This window comes from Podarcis liolepis, assembly GCF_965112155.1.
Source record: "Podarcis liolepis genome assembly, chromosome: 10".
In the NCBI taxonomy this organism is placed as follows: Eukaryota; Metazoa; Chordata; class Lepidosauria; order Squamata; family Lacertidae; genus Podarcis; species Podarcis liolepis.
Window position 1 is genome coordinate 18,705,238 of NC_139562.1, and position 16,041 is coordinate 18,721,278.

The 16,041-nt window shown below is 43.2% G+C and overlaps 2 protein-coding genes across 4 annotated transcripts in view; one reads left to right on the top strand and one right to left on the bottom strand.

Annotated features, from left to right (window-relative positions):
- CACNA2D4 (calcium voltage-gated channel auxiliary subunit alpha2delta 4) overlaps window positions 1-13,727 on the top strand; it is a 165,971-nt gene extending 152,244 nt beyond the window's left edge. The window contains 6 exon segments of the mRNA XM_083461820.1: window positions 4,304-4,421; window positions 8,486-8,597; window positions 8,600-8,612; window positions 10,422-10,492; window positions 10,986-12,520; window positions 13,001-13,727. Of these exon segments, the coding sequence (XP_083317946.1) occupies window positions 4,304-4,421; window positions 8,486-8,597; window positions 8,600-8,612; window positions 10,422-10,492; window positions 10,986-11,081 (410 nt within the window). The 3' untranslated portion in view covers window positions 11,082-12,520; window positions 13,001-13,727.
- Window positions 13,092-16,041, bottom strand: part of ADIPOR2 (adiponectin receptor 2) — a 36,872-nt gene continuing 33,922 nt past the window's right edge. For all 3 annotated transcript variants that reach the window (XM_083461815.1, XM_083461817.1, XM_083461816.1), the window contains exon 8: window positions 13,092-15,671. In XM_083461815.1, coding sequence (XP_083317941.1) covers window positions 15,546-15,671 — 126 coding nt within the window. In that variant the 3' untranslated portion in view covers window positions 13,092-15,545. The remainder of the gene's footprint in view (window positions 15,672-16,041) is intronic.

Genomic DNA, 16,041 nt, shown 5'->3' on the forward strand with positions numbered 1-16,041 from the left:
CAACTTCAATAAATAAGTTCATTCAACTTTCTCATAATTTATTTATGTTAGAGAAGCAGATATGATTACAGGTTGGCTGAATAAGCAGCTCTAGCCCTTTAATCTCCCTCCACCATTTAGACAAAGGCTGGCTGATAAATGGCTTGTCTATAGAAATAAGAAATATGGGAGCTGCCCTTATGTCAATAAGATATACCTAACCAAGATAAATATTAAAACTCTTTGCATAGTTCACACCATTTGTCATCATGATTAGCTACCAGTAAACCCAACAACGGGATGGGCCATAGCTCAGTGGTGTAGCATCTGCTTTGCATGAAGAAGACACCAAGTTCAATCCTTATTTCCCAGGTAGGGCTGAAAATAGCTTCGGCCTGAAACCCTGAGGAGCTGCTGCCAATCAGTGTAGCCAAACTGAGCTAGATAGTCCAGTAACTTCCCATGTTCCAATATGTCACTAAAGCTTCAACATGTAAGAGCTGGGGCATGGAAGGGTACTTCCCAGGTCAGCTGAGCACCAGCCTGCCCTTAGGCAAGGAGAGAAAAAGCCTTCTCTATGATATCCTGGCAAGAGGTATTATTTCCTTCCCAAATTCCAAACACCAGCAGTTACTAAAGCTCCTGTGGCAAAGAAGTTGTTAAACTGGTTGCTTGCTCATGAGTAGCCCAGCCAGTAATCAGCCAGGATGGGCTACAGGTAGATAAGGGTGAACTGCCCTGAGACGGCGGCATATAAATTCAAATAAATAAATAAATAAATAAATAAATAAATAAAGGGTGGGGCTAAGAGGCTCCAATCCTCCAGACTATTGCTGGTGGATTATAAGCCTCGGAGGAATTGGGGAAGTAGGACAGCGGCATAGGAGTAACTGGTGGGGAGTAGTATTTGGGGATTTAGTTATTTCCCCAACGTACCCAACCCATGAGGGCTGGAAGACAGAGAAGGCAGTGGGCGCTGATCTATTAGGCCACTAGGGCACTGCCCTACCAACGGCAACCAGCTCCCAACTGCCTTCTTTCTTACAACCAGTCTAGGGGCTGGCCCTGCCTGTCAGTTTCTTTGAAGTGCCACTGTTGCCCTTCTGTGAAGGAGGATTGGGGTTAAACTAGAATTAGTTCTGCTTATCATCAGCTCTGGCTCCTCCTACTGTTTGCATCCATGCCTTACGGCCTGCCTATCCCAATAGACACCAGCCCCAACTGGGGAGCAGCTGTCCTGTGCACGTGCTGTAACATCTAGCAATCTGTGAGAGAGATTTCATACAATTTTACGTAAACCACTCTGTGGTCTTGTATATTTAATAATATATGACTTAGGAAAGCAGAGATACAGAAACTCAAGGCCCTTTGCAGTATCATAAAATGGTGCAGAGGTGCTGATCTCTGGTCACATGGACGGCTGCTTGGGCTAGAAAAAAAATATCTTTGGGCTGCCCTGCTGACAGTGAAATGCCAGCAATTTAAAACCTATCCCTGTTGTTATTTTTCCGGATCAATGTGACTGCAAATATCAGGATGGCAGTGACATTTTGCTCCTTTTTGCCGATGCTGCTCAGGTGTTAATTCATGCTCATCTGTGGAATGAAACTGGGGGATGGGGGGGGGAGGGAATGCCCTGCTCCAAATGTAGCAGTGGCTTCACTGTGTTGAAGCTGACTGAATTTGTTCCCTCTCCTCAGGCTCAATTTATTGCTGTTATTGCTCTGTGTCCAAGGAACTGTTTGGAGTATGAGGAAATTCACTTCCGATCCAGTTAAAGTGTGGTTTAACAGAGAGACAAAAGGGAGTTTGAACAGAATGAATCTCTGTGGCTCCAAGAGCAAATGTTATTTGTGAACGAAACGCAGTAAGAAGATGGCAAGCATGCTGTGGATCTTCCCTTCCACACACGACACTAATGCAGTTCTACTTTGAGGAGAGGGAGAGTCAAAGTTTGGATGTGTAAAGTGAGCTGGTTGTGGACATGTAACTGCACGGCTGTAACTCACAGTTTTGCATCCTCGATAGGCCACATATTTTCCATGTTGGGTAATTTCTAGGTTTTAGTAAGGTACACTGCACTAGAAGAGAAACCTAGAACATATATTGAGTGCTAAATGTGGGGTCTATCTATACAGATGCTAAATCTGGCTCCCCCAATCAGGGTTGCACTGTGGTTAAGACTCCTGTCCACCTACATTTTGTCACATTGTAGACAAGCTGTCTAATCAGAGGCCTTTATTAGTTTCTAGGGAGTTGGTGAGTTGAGGGGTTCCAGGTTCAAATCTTATCTAGAAGACCTTAGACAAGACAACCAATTTAGGGCAGAGGGGTAATGCAAAACATCAGGGTGACGTATGCAGGACTGGACAAATCCTTTCTATACAGCATGGAAACTTAATAAGACCTAGGAAAATGAATAGGTGTTGTTTACAATACTCATTGCACCATCTGGCATAAATTTATTTCGGTTTTAATCCCAGTTGAGGGAGGTTGTGTTAAAATAGCCTGCTGCTTCCTTCATAGTTGAAAGATTAGAACAGGGAATCTGCTGCATAGTTACGTTGAGGGAAACTTGGTGAACAACATTACAGGCAAAGAAAAGCAATGGGAGGAATCAGATTGTCAGTGATGGTTTCACTGAAGCAGAGATTCAGTCACTTGCAAACCCCTCAGGAAGGACAGGTACCATTGTGACAAAGCAATGGGAGCTCTGATACTCACTTCCCAGCAGGAAGCAACAAGGAAAGGCGAGTCCAGTTCTCTCTCCCCGCTTCACTGGTGCTTGACAGATGGGCTACACAAGTCTACATTTTGTGTGCAGTGGTGTTGCAAGCTTTGTATCCAGATTAGAGCACTGCAATTTTCACAAAAGCTGCAGTCACAGATTTGTGAGAGAGCCAGGGTGGTTAGAGTGTTGGACAGGCTCAATCACCTGCTTGATTCCAATTCCAAGAGTTCACAGGTTTTACCTACCTGAGAAGGGAGTTGTGATGATAAGAGGATCCTGAGCTCCTTGAAGGGCAGGGAGATAAAAATGGATAGATTAAAAACAAACTAGAAAAGGGTGTGTTTTTTGGATAGTTGTCACTGTTTCAACTCCCAATGAGTGACACAGACTCTATACATGTTTGTGTGACGTTTGCAATATCTTTGCGTTTCTGAGTTGTCATCGCACAAGAGAATAAATGCCAGCACAGCTTTTCTCCCTCAGGCCAGTGTGAGGCAAATGTCCAACAGCATTTTGAGCATTTCTCTGTTTGAAGAACAGCAGCCCCACTGTTAGTTTTATCAAATGCAAACTTCTGCTGTTATTGATGACCAACCAGTTCACCCACTCTCTGACTATCTGGCAGGTGATTATTTTTTTCTCTGTGCAAACATATCCACGCATTATCTCAGCTATCCTCAAATCTAAACATCATACATTGTCCTTCAAAATGTCACAATGACACCTGGTGTTTCTTTAAAATAAATAAATAATGCACCTAAATGTTAAAAATGTTGACATGCAACACAATTAAAATAGTTTTGTATACTCAGTTAATAACATAAATATTTTAAACAATAGTTATGCTTTCTTAAATGTTTTGGATTTCAGCTTTCCAAAAACTTCAAAAGTGATTATTATTTTTTTGTATATATTTCAACAATTCCAAAGTCTGACAGTCAGTAGCACAGGTGTTGTAAAGGTTTGGTGATCTGTCATGGAACAACCCCATTGAAGGAAGATAACAGTGGTTACTCAGGCTTTGTTGCTGATGCCAAAGGGCCCCTGTAATAGTTCAAGCTTTAGGGTCCCCAACATGTAGATCTTTCCACTGCAAGTAGTCAGTTCCTATGGTGGCTAGTGGGAGCCGGGTAGTGGACTTTCTTTCTAGTAAAGCTACCTGCTTAGGTATTTAGCTGCAGTTACTAAAGATTGGTGCTGTACTAGCCCAGCCCAGCCCGCTATATTTCATGCAGTCACTGTCTTTAGTAAAAAGTCTTCCTGTTTCCCCCATATGAGCCACCTAGTAATGTCTTGGCCAGCTGGTTTGATTCTAATCATGAACTAACTGCAAGTGGTTTCCCACTTGTTTGTGTGTTTTGACTTTCTAGCAGTAAACAGCCTGTCAGACTGATAGCTACATAACCCGACCATTGGCTGAAGGGTGGCCAAATTCATGCTTCTAGGGCATCCTCATACACTGAGTCTCCCACACCACCTAGTGGCTGCCAGTAATCTTCGTTTTTGGGTCAACATCTTTCCGCTTCTTTTTCCCACACCTCATTTGTTTCCTTCACCCGATTTTCTCACTCAGCCTCTTTTTCCCCATCTCAGCTCACAAGCACAAGAAGCACGACATGCTACAGCCATGTGACACAGAATACCCAGTGTTTGTATATGAACCTGCCATCAAAGAGACCAATGGGATTATTGAATGCGGAGACTGTCAGAAGTAAGAAATGTGCTCTCTTTCTTCTTTTTCTCCTACCTGTGCCTCTCAGTTCTCCCTGGTTAGTCTGATCTCCAAGCAAACTAACTGTCCCTTGTTATCCTTGCAATGCCTCTTATTTTCCACAATTTCTTCTGAATTGCCTGCAACTATGAACTATTCCAACCTCAATTCAAGTTGGTTAGTAACAATAGTAGTGACAATTGCTTAGGACCCAGGTCCCTCACAGACCACTTCCTTCTACATGAACCTGCCAGCTACCAAGGTCTGCCTTGAGCACACTCTTTGCCTAGTGCACAGGTGGGGGACCTCAGACCCAGAACCACATTTTGCCCTCCAAGTCTCTCTTTCTGGTCCTTAGAACTCTCCTCAGCCACACTCTTCACTGGAAACCAGGCCTTGTGAGGGTCTGGAAACTAACCTTATGAGGAATGGTTGAGGGAGCTGGGTATGTTTAGCCTGGGAAAAAGGAGACCGAGAGAAGAGATGATAGCCATCTTCAAATATCTAAAGGAATATTGGAAGTTGGAGCAAACTTGTTTGCTCTGGAGGTTAGAACGCAAACCAATGGAATCAAATTACAAGAGATTCCATCTAAATATCAGGAAGAACTTTCTGACAGTAAGAGCTGTTTGACAGTAGAATGGACTCCTTTGGAAGGTAGTGAACTCTCCTTCCTCAGAGGTTTTTAAACAGAGGACACAGGTGACGCTGTGGTGTAAACCACTGAGCCTTGGGCTTGCCAATCAGAAGGTGTGTGGTTCAAATCCCCACGACGGAGTGAGCTCCCGTTGTTCGGTCCCAGCTACTGCCAACCTAGCAGTTCGAAAGCACGTAAAACTGCAAGTAGATAAATAGGTACTGCTCTGACAGGAAGGTAAACGGTGTTTCCGTGCGCTGCTCTGGTTCACCAGAAGCAGCTTAGTCATGCTGGCCACATGACCCGGAAAAACTGTCTGCAAACAAATGTCGGCTCCCTCGGCCAGTAAAGCGAGATGAGCACCGCAACCAGCACCCAACTAGACTTAACTTAACAGGGGTCCTTTACCTAGATGGTCATCTGCCATGGATGCTTTAGCTGAGATTCCTGTATTGCAGGGGGTTGGACTAGATGACCCTTGAGGTCCCTTCCAACTCTACAATTCTGTGGTTCTGTGAATTCCCTTTAGAAAGACAGGCAAAACTGAACATGATCATGTTTTTTTCTTTATAGGTTAGGGCATTTGCTTCAGTGTAGATTATTCCTGTTCCAAATAATTCATATCCATGAGGGCCCACAGATATGTTAATTCTGTTCCACATCCATTTCTTTTCAAGGCAATCTTCTTTTCACACAAAGCTCTCCATTGAGTGTTTTCCCATGTGAGATTGTCCCTCATTTAGAGAGCTTACATCACTCATTCTAAACTGCATGCAAGGGCTGAGAGGCATGTTTACCTGTAAGAACTCTACTTTGCCAACATTAGGCTCAGTGTGCCTAAACACTGAACACTGGCACCAAAAAATCTGGGCATTTGATGCTGGTTCCCAAAAACAGACAGACTCAAGTCTGGATATAGTGAGTTTGAGAACTGTCAGCCCTGCCTTAGGCATTATCTTTTCTCCTCTCTCATTTATACGGTCAAGCAGTGCTATTTTTTCTAGAAAAAGAGGTGCCAGAACTCACCATGAATTCCTCCCTTGTTCTCTTATAATGGCAATGGTACCCACCTGAGCAGTGCTGAAAGGGAGTTCTGGTGAGTTCCAGCTGAAAAAAGCCCTTCTGTCAGTGCATTGGTTGCAGGTACACCATACTAGGAGCAAATGAGATTTGAATACTTTGTCTTGTGCAAATAAGCTCAGCCTTGCTCTTAGCAACACATGTCTCTCTTGTGTAGCTACTAATACCAAATAGCTTCTGAAGCAATTCCTATGATGGTTGGTATAAACATAATGGTTAAAGCGCATGGGGCAATTTCTTAGCTCAGCCATGAACTCAGCAAGTGATCTCCAGAAAATTGTTCTCTCTCCCTCCCTCCCTCCCCTCCTGCCCCCTAACTGATCTAACTTACATGATTATTGTAAGGAAGCTTAGGACTAATTCAGACATTAGTATTTTCATGTAATGTTCACAGCTCTGATATCTAACAGCTTCTTATTTCGGCATCCCACACTAACACCATTGGGAATTATGGTGCTGGGAGTTGGATGCTTCATTCACTTGGGTGGTTGAACCAGGTGGGAAGCTTCCAGATCAGGGGTTCCTGAAGTGAGGTCTGTGGACCACAAGTGGTTCTCAAGGTGTCTGTGAATTTGTGGCTGAAGATGGGAAATCATACATCCTTTGCATTTACTTTTGTGTCAATTTTTAATTGCATTGCTATCACTTCCTTTATTTTCTTAATATTGTATTTTATTGTATTACAAATTGAATTCTGTGGAATTGCAACTGCTACAGCAGGTAGAGATATCATTAAGTGGTTCCCCAAGACCCTCAGCAAATTTCAAGTGGACTGGGGGGTGGAGTTTGATAACTACTGTTCTAGATGTTGCCACTTCTGTAGGGAGTGTTGCTGAAGGAAAAGCTTATCACTCGAATGTAACATTTGGACCAGCCCTAAGATTATGCCCATGAAGCATGTATTTATTATTGTTATTATTATTATTATTATTATTATTATTATTACGCGGCTTTTAAATGATTCCATTAACTCAGACATGGTACCCAGCTGGGTACAGCTGGCAGGATTCTGTTTGCAGAGACGGCCATTTGAATAAAGCCTCCACAAGCCTATAGGAGGTGATCTAAGAACTAAAACTCAGGTGCTAAATATTAAGATGGAACTTTTTGCTTTTAGCTAAGTACACACCACTCATAGTCCCCCAGCAGAGGGCAGTAGAGGACTATTGGTCTTTCTGGCTATAGGCATGTTTAGGATGCATTTTCCATATTAGTTGAACATGAATACTTCATGTTGTCAGAAAATAATTAATAGTAACTATGAAAATGACACATACACAACAAATGAGAATTCAAGCTCGCAGTCCAAATACTGCACCACGTTCATGGCTAGAGATGGGAGCAGACACAGAATGGAGTTGTAGCCTCAGTGTCATGTGAGCAGAGTCTGTCCACGTCACCAGCTGATCCCTCAGTATTGGGCCACTTGCATGGAAGTCAGGACACATGGGGCTTTATAGTCATTCTTTGAATGTGGTTTCCATGCATAGCTGTATAGGGTTTGTCTCCCCACACATACACTTTAATACGCAGGTCAGTCCTGTACATACATTTACACTGGCTTGAACACACACTCTGAATCTGTTATCCTGCCTTGGCACACATAACTGTGGTGTACTTAAGCCAATGTGCTTCAATACATACATAATTAGTTCTTCTTTAGGCCCTTCCATGCATGAGCACTATGCTTATAATGCAGAGTACATTGAAGATGAACACTAAAAACCTACAACCTCTGAATTGTGCATGGACACACACACACACACACACACACACACACACACACACGGACACGGACACACGGACACACAGTATGTAGATGCTACATTCCCATCCAGAGTCAAGCATCATACCAATCCATTTACACAAGAGCTGCACTACAGTATTAACAGATTAGTCCGCAGTACACAAGGATTTGTCCCTGCTTTATAACTCACAGCTCAAGTTTCTCAACCATTCTGCCTCCAATGCAATAAAATTGTATTTGTGTAATTGAAAGTGGCAGTCTTCAACTCAGTTCTGAATATTCCCTAATAGTATTCCCATTTATTAACTAAATACATTTTCCTCTGCCCCCTCCCCATTTGCTTTAATTCTTGCTGTTTCCTATTGCTTGAACCATGTGCTTGTTTGTGGTGGTGGGAAGGGGAGTGCTATTCTTTTTAGAAAAAGAAGTGTTGGAACTCACCTCCCTTGTTATCTTAGAATGGCAATGGCACCCACCTGAGTGGTGCCGGAACTGAGTTCCAGCTGGAAAAAGACACCTCTGGAAGGGGCAAGGGGAGTATTCTGTAACCTTCTGTTCTGACCATAGTCTCTTGGGGGGGGTGTCTTCTCGCCCTTACAGGATGTTTGTGGTGCAGCAAATTACCAACAGCAATCTCCTGCTCCTGGTTGTGGATGCTGTATGTGACTGCAGCAGCTTTCCACCTGTCCTACTGCAACCTAAAGAAGTCAAATATATCTTTCTTCTGGTAGAGGTTGTACTGGGCTGTACAGTTCTTGTGGTTTACATTTTTCCAACAGTGAATTGATGCAGAGGGTTTGCTTTAGTAGTTCTTTGGGGTGGGAAGAATTTAGCATACGTTCTAATGGAAAGCATGGCAAAAGCAATGGCAAGTTAATGTGCTGCTAATTACGATTGAGTACTGTTGTTTGGTAAGTGCTATATGGATTGATTGTGTGCATTTTTCTAGATGCCTCCTCAATTGCTGGAAAGGAGGTGGAAAGAAAAAGCACAGGGGTACCAGGCATAAGACGGACAGAGAAATCAGACTTGCTATTTAGTTAAACTCTCTTTAGAACCTGAAAATAGTCTTCACTCTGAAGTGTGTCCCCAAACAGTTCTGTGTAGATGAAGATGCTGTTGGTTTCATTAGCATTTACAAAATAGAAGCCCAATTAAGGAAGGAGTCCTAGGTCAATGGTGGACCATGTGCTTTGTGTACCATAATACATTAATACTGTGTGAGATGGACCAATGGACTTATTTGCTGTAAGCCAGTGAATGGTACAGAAAGTTGCTGTGCATTGCAGCTCCAAAATGCTAGGGTGAAACTGCTTATTACGGGAGCTACTTCTTCCCATGTGGGCACGTGTTTGCTTTTTACAGTTGCAGGGACTCTTGTTCTGGAACAGAACCATGACATAGATGCACAGGATACCAACAGGCTTCAGGGAGATTTACATTGGGGCAGTGGAGTGTATGTTTGTGGGGGAAAGAGTGGTTATTTAGAAAACTTGCAAGGAAGAACTTATTTTAAAGGCATACACATGAAGCTATGAAGACACATTTAATATAACAGTAAGTTTCTCCTTTGGTAGACAAATTTTAGCTCTGCAGCAACAGTGCTGGAAAAAATATGTAGATTGTAGCCCTAATTTTGCTCAAGGTGGTTGTGACTAACTTATGTCCCATTGCTTCCAGTAGGTCTTACCCCTGGCTAACTGCTCCTGGAGCTTGCTCATTAAGTGTGATCACTAGCCTTGAAAGCTGCTGCTTGGTTCTGCAGCCACCCGTGATGGCTCCATTCCAACTAAAATCATGTTGAAATCAATGGGAAAATTAACTCCCACTAGTTTCAATAGAATTTAAGCAGTGTTCAGATTAAAGTATGCTCAAAAATACTAGCTGATCTTAATTGAGCCCACCTACTTACCAGGTGTAGGGACGCGGGTGGCGCTGTGGGTTAAACCACAGAGCCTAGGACTTGCCGATCAGAAGGTCGGCGGTTCGAATCCCCACAACGGGGTGAGCTCCCATTGCTCTGTCCTAGCTCCTGCCCACCTAGCAGTTCAAAAGCACATCAAAGTGCAAGTAGATAAATAGGTAAACGGTGTTTCCGTGCGCTGCTCTGGTTTGCCAGAAGTGGCTTAGTCATGCTGGCCACATGACCCAGAAGCTGTACGCCGGCTCCCTTGGCCAATAAAGCGAGATGAGCACCGCAACCCCAGAATCTGCCATGACTGGACCTAATGGTCAGGGGTCCCTTTACTGTTACCTTTACTTACCAGGTGTAGCATAAGTATTTTGAGAAATGTCCTGCCTGTGACAGCACCCTTTATGCTAGAATGAGTGCATGACATTCCATGTGAGTAGAGGCCTTGCAGTAGCTTCATAATCAAGGGCACCTCTGTGGGAATACATCTTATGACTTGTACAGCCTAGCTGTAAACTGGAATTCTGGGACAACACAGCTCCTCCATAAATGGGATTGTTTCTGATTTTCAACCATTTCCCCAAACTGCTATTAACCTTAACAGCACTGCACATAATGCATCAGTGAAATGTGACAGGATGCGTTCCCAGAAGCTGAGGCGGCGACCAGATACCTGCCATGCATTCCATCCTGAGGTAAGGCGGGTTGAGGAATTGTTGCATTTGACAAAGTAGGCTCTGCCCCACAGCAGCCATGATAATGTGCTGGCCTAAATAAAATAGGCTGGGTTTTGAAATGTCAATCCATAGATTCTTCATTTCTAACCACCACAAAGCTGCCTCACTTGTTTGCCTATGTGGAGGCCCTAAAAATAGGGCACAGTGCCCCCACCTGTCCATCAGTGTGTGTTTGATGTGATGTATGCAACAAGCCTGTGCACCCGTTATACATATAGCCAAGAGCATTGGGTTCTTTGCCATGTGGTAGGCACTCATGAGCACGCATATGCTGCACGGACACAGTTTATCCTGCCAGCCCTATGAATGGATCCATTATCGGGAGCTGGATTTGGCCATCCCCGTTGCAAAAAGTTTCAGTCATCTGGCCCAAGTTAAAATGAAGCTAGGCTTTAATTTTTGCTGCCCTCTAAATTCTACTTGCTGACCACATACTTGCTTTGTTTTTCAGGAAAACGCCCAGGACTGTGGAGGAGCGGCAGAGATTTCTGCCTCATTAGCCCTGCTCTTCCTTCCTCTGGGAACCACAGCTGTTCTCTTGCGGTGACAAGGCCCATCAAAGTCCTTATTTTGGACCAGAAAGGCAAATGCTCTATTTTGAGGACCATGCTACTTGGGCACTTAAGACAACTGCTGCATGCCACAGCATGTGGACAATGCCACAGAGGCTCAGGAACTTCTTCGGCTGCATCCTCCCAAGGAACTTGCTAGCTGTGTTGTGTTTGGAAGTGGGGCTTCCTTTCTTCAAGAAGCTTGCAACTGAGGGTGGGGCACCTATGGCTATGGACCAACAGGCTCACCAAGCTGTGTGATCTCACAGCTTCCCCTCCCTGCCTTAGCAGCATGGAAAAGTTTACACTGGTGGGGGAAAGGCCTGGAACAGTGGATGGCATTTGCCAAATGGATGGACTTAACCTATAACTTACCCTAGCTGCAAAATGGGAACAGTCAGTACTATCTGCTAAAGAGAAGCATCTCATAATCCCCTTTCTTTTAACTTAACAGACACCTGGGCAGTTCTGCAGGAATGGTAGGAATATTACCTTCTTAGAGAATATAATGGTCATTAACAGAGTTTCATTTCTATTGTCAAGGAACTGGAGAACAATATTGCCAAGCCAGGCTTTGGCAGGGATTCCTGTAACTGGCAAGGAGTTCCTGCAACTCTGCCTATTGCAGACATTTAAGCTCTTCTAAGGCTATACAGAGAGCTTTCCTCTAAAATAGCTGATTCAGACAATGATTAGATTTATCAGCTTGATGTGAAAATAGCTCCATGTGTTCTATTTCAAGAGGCTTGATGCATTATGGGGAGTGGTTGCAGGTTGAGAATTTCATCTGAAACCTTGGATGGCTACTACCAGCCAGTGTAGACAGTACTGAGCTAAAAATAATAATGTTTCTACCTATGTTTCTGTGTTATTAAGGCAAACTTAAACTCTAGCCTTAGAAATATTCCTTCTGTCCACACCTCTCAAGTTCCCTCAGCTTCACATCACTGGACAAGGAGTTTAGCCATAACTCCCTTGCATAGGTTACAAAATTAAACATGGCGAGGCTAAGTGTGCACATTAGCTTTGTTAGACGCAAATGTTTAAAAGCAGACACTTTTGGGAAGTCTACAGATGCACAGGAAATATGACTGTCACCTTCCAGTTCCTACTGTATCCCGCAATATTATTTTGCCAGACATGCTGACGGCTTCATGGATGCACCAGCTGTATAATACAATCTTTATCAGTTTTCAGGGAAGAGAGTAACCCCTCAGAGGTGTGCTAATACAATGTGAAATTTCTCTCAACTTTTGAAAGCCATTTTGCCTTATGAACGAAATTATGGGCAAAATTTTCACCACACCAAGTTTTCGTTTCTAGATCCCAGTAGTTTACGTGCCAGGCGTGAGCTGATGGTTGGATAGCCAAGACCTTAAGACCTCAGAAATGGAGAAAGCAAGCAAAGGAAGGAAGCCATATTACAGGACTGCTGGTATGTATTTCCTTGACATGACTAGCATTTCAATAAGAAAGTCCTACTCTCAAATCCCCAAGAGAGATTTGTGACAGTACAGAAGATGTTGAACTTTTGCTTTTGTTTTTGTAATATGTGTTTGACATTTGGCCTCTTTTTAAAATATGACATTTTCATTATATTTTTGTTTCATGTTTTTCTTGGTTGTCATACACAATATGCCACAAAATCCCATCATAGGTCATACTGGAATTATGCTGAAAATGGACCCACACATTCACAAGTAAATGTGCTTAGATGTATTTACAATATTCCAGTATAGTGTAAGAGCTTCACATTGTCAAACTGACCTTAATATATGAGCACATTGTTGAGAAAAAAATGTAAAAAAAAAACCCAAACATTGGGAAGGGTTATGGTTCTCTACTCTTGGTTCAAAAACATGGAAGAACAACTTTCACCATTTAATGTAACACAAACCAATTTCTATATTTCCAGGCCACATTCCCATCCATACTTTTCTATACGTCCATCCAGTTCTTATATGATCATGAATGAGACCAAAAAGACAACACCCATCAAGCCTCCATTGCATTTGCTCTTTTTATTAGAAGTTAAGAATACAACAAGTAATGAGATCCCATTGCCCGGAGACCCCAATCTTCAAAGTCCAAGATGTGCTTTGTCGCCTCCAACAGTAAGCAATTTTTTAAAAAAGAAAATACTGAACAAGGCCACTAGTTAATGGGAAAAGAAAGCTGTAACTCTGAACTATACTACACTGAAAACCTGCACACACAAAGGAAGCAAGCGAACCTCCGATTGCTGAGAGTAAGGCATTCAGGTGCCAACCTGGGAAGAAGTCTCAGCAAGCACCACGGAAAAGTGCACAGCTAAGCAGTTTTTCTTATTGGGACACAAAAAAATGTCCTAAACAGAGACCAAAGGGGTAGAATAAGTGGAGGGTGTGTTTTTGTACAGGTTGTGTGCTGTAGGACCAGGTTGTGAGAAACCCTTTCTGGGAGTGAGCATAGGATGATCCAGAATGGGGGAGGTGCTATTTCTGCTGCTAATACAGAAGCAGCCTACCACCCCTTTCTCTCTCTCTCAAAAAAAATGCTTTTCAGATAGGTAGATCTGAGTCCGATATGTATTAGCACTTTTCCCCATCAGGCAAGCCATCCTTCTTCCAGATGGCTACATTTACCACTGGGAAGGTTAAATCATCACCTATTCCATTAAAGGGGTTCAATTAATACTGTTCTGTTTTTTAGTATGGGATTGAACAATCAGAAGCATTAGGGTGCCATTCTGGCCTAACTGCATTCAGCACATCAGGATCCTACCCAGGATATACACATCTGAAATTGCCTACAAGCACCCGTTAAGCACCTCTTGTAGGTCTAAACACTAAGGTTCTGTTTTGAGGGCGGGAGAGAGAAAAGACAGAAAGACCAACTTCCTTCTAATAATCAAAAAAGCAGTTTAACATGTGACAAATTCTATCATCTCCCAACACTTGTAGTTAATCATACTATGGTGCCCCCACTGTGAGTATTCAACAACACAAATTCTACACTGTGTCAAAACATTTCTCTCCATCTCTGACATGCCTCACCAGCCTAGCAGGAGAAAACAGCAACTACACTTCTTGCCCGACTGAGTGTTCTGCTTAGTGATAATTTGCCCTTCTACCCCACAAGCAGTTAAGCTATCTGGGGAAGTTTTTAAAGAGACAACAAGCTTCTCTTGGGTACCAAGCACTCTGTTGAGGAGAGGCAAAAATGTAATATCCAAGCAGATTCTGCAAGCTGTTCTTTTTAAAGAAAGAAAAAAGCCCAGTGCGCAGCGTTGTCTTATATACCAGAAGGAAGCAAGAAGGATCGGCAGTGTTACATTGCAGCCAAGTGGAGCTTGGTGGAATTTAATACCGGGCAACCTTAGTGCTACTGTACTTCAGCAGCACACAACATACTCTAGAATGAATTAACAGCTAGTCTAGGCTGCTTTTTCATATGTTCCTCTTCACTCCCTGCAGACCATCTTATCCTACTGTCTCTCAACTAGAAGGCAGATGCCTGACACTAACAATTGCACTTGGATAAAAAAGGATAGCAGGCCCAACTGAATGGTGAAACACTGACAAGAGACCCCACTGCCAAAGAGGTCGAGATACATACCATATTGTGCCTTAAGCCATCAAATCCCAACACAGCAAAAGGCTGGTGGAAAGAAAGACCACCTAAAGACTATCCACAAAATGGCAGAGATCTTAGAAGGCACGCCCTGCCAAGGGAGCAGAGCTCAGCTGCACAATGTCTCCTGCCTTTGCCTTCTGAACATACAGGGGCCCAAGTGTCAACCAAATTTAAGGTTGTCCACACTTGCTTACCCTGAACCCTTGTGTGCAGACTGAGCCTGCTGGGTCTAGTTGTCCAGTATATCCCCCAAACATTAGGAAGAATCTGTAGAACCCAGATGCTGCAGGGGTTTCACCTGGCCCTCTTGCACTTAAAAGGGTTCGTGCAAACTTGAAACAGTGTGTGGTACTTGCATGTTGCAATCTATACAAAAAACCCTCCCCTCCCACACAATTTTAAAACATTTATATAAACTTTTCAATTAAACAGAATGTTAGAAATCTTATTTACATTTTTCCTCCCAAAAGAGCATCTAAAAATCAACTTACCTGAACAAGATACAAATCTTAATCAAGCTAGATTTTAAAAAAGAAAAGAAAATGCTAAGCCATCTCCCCATGACAACCCCTCTTGTTTTTCTACAAATAAATATGGCATTGAACAGAAGCTGATTAAGAAAGGGCTTTCTGTAGCTTAGTCTGTAGACCCCAGGAATAAATTAGGGTTTAAGAACTTCCAGGTCTTCAGAATCAATTCACTCCAATGCTTGAGGTATGAATTTCTCTTCCAAGTTTTAGTTAGAATCCCTGCGAAGCTTCTACACCATCCTGGGTCAGGTGTAGACTGACTGCTCCAACGGTTCTGCTTTTTTGGTTACGATCTTGGACAAGCGGTCAGTTTTACTACATCTCGTCCTCTGAGCAGCCTCCACCAACTGTGAAGCGGAACTCCTGAAGGTTTGAAACTCCATGGAAGTGTGCAAATGCACCAGCCACTACAAACACATGAAACAGCTGGTGGGAGTGGAACTATGGGAGAGAGAAAAACAGAACACTGTTTCACTTTAGGTAATGGAGACTCCCATTTTCCAGAACAGTCACCAAAGGAGGGCATCATAGGTGGTACTGGCTAGTAAGTAGAGATTGTGAAGTATCAACCAGCCAAAGAATAAGCCCTCTTGCTTCCTAGGAATCCATTGTTTGTTTCTCTGTGTGAACAGGCTATGCAAGCACCAAGAGGTGCCAATTTAAACCCACCCAGCCCCAGTCAACTTGGCATAACTGGCTAGAGGACAAGATACATGCACGCATACACATAAACAAACAAAGACAGAGCATTAACAGCGCTGTATCAGAATGGTTGTATTTTTGCAGCTGTGCACCATTCCCTCTCTTGGGA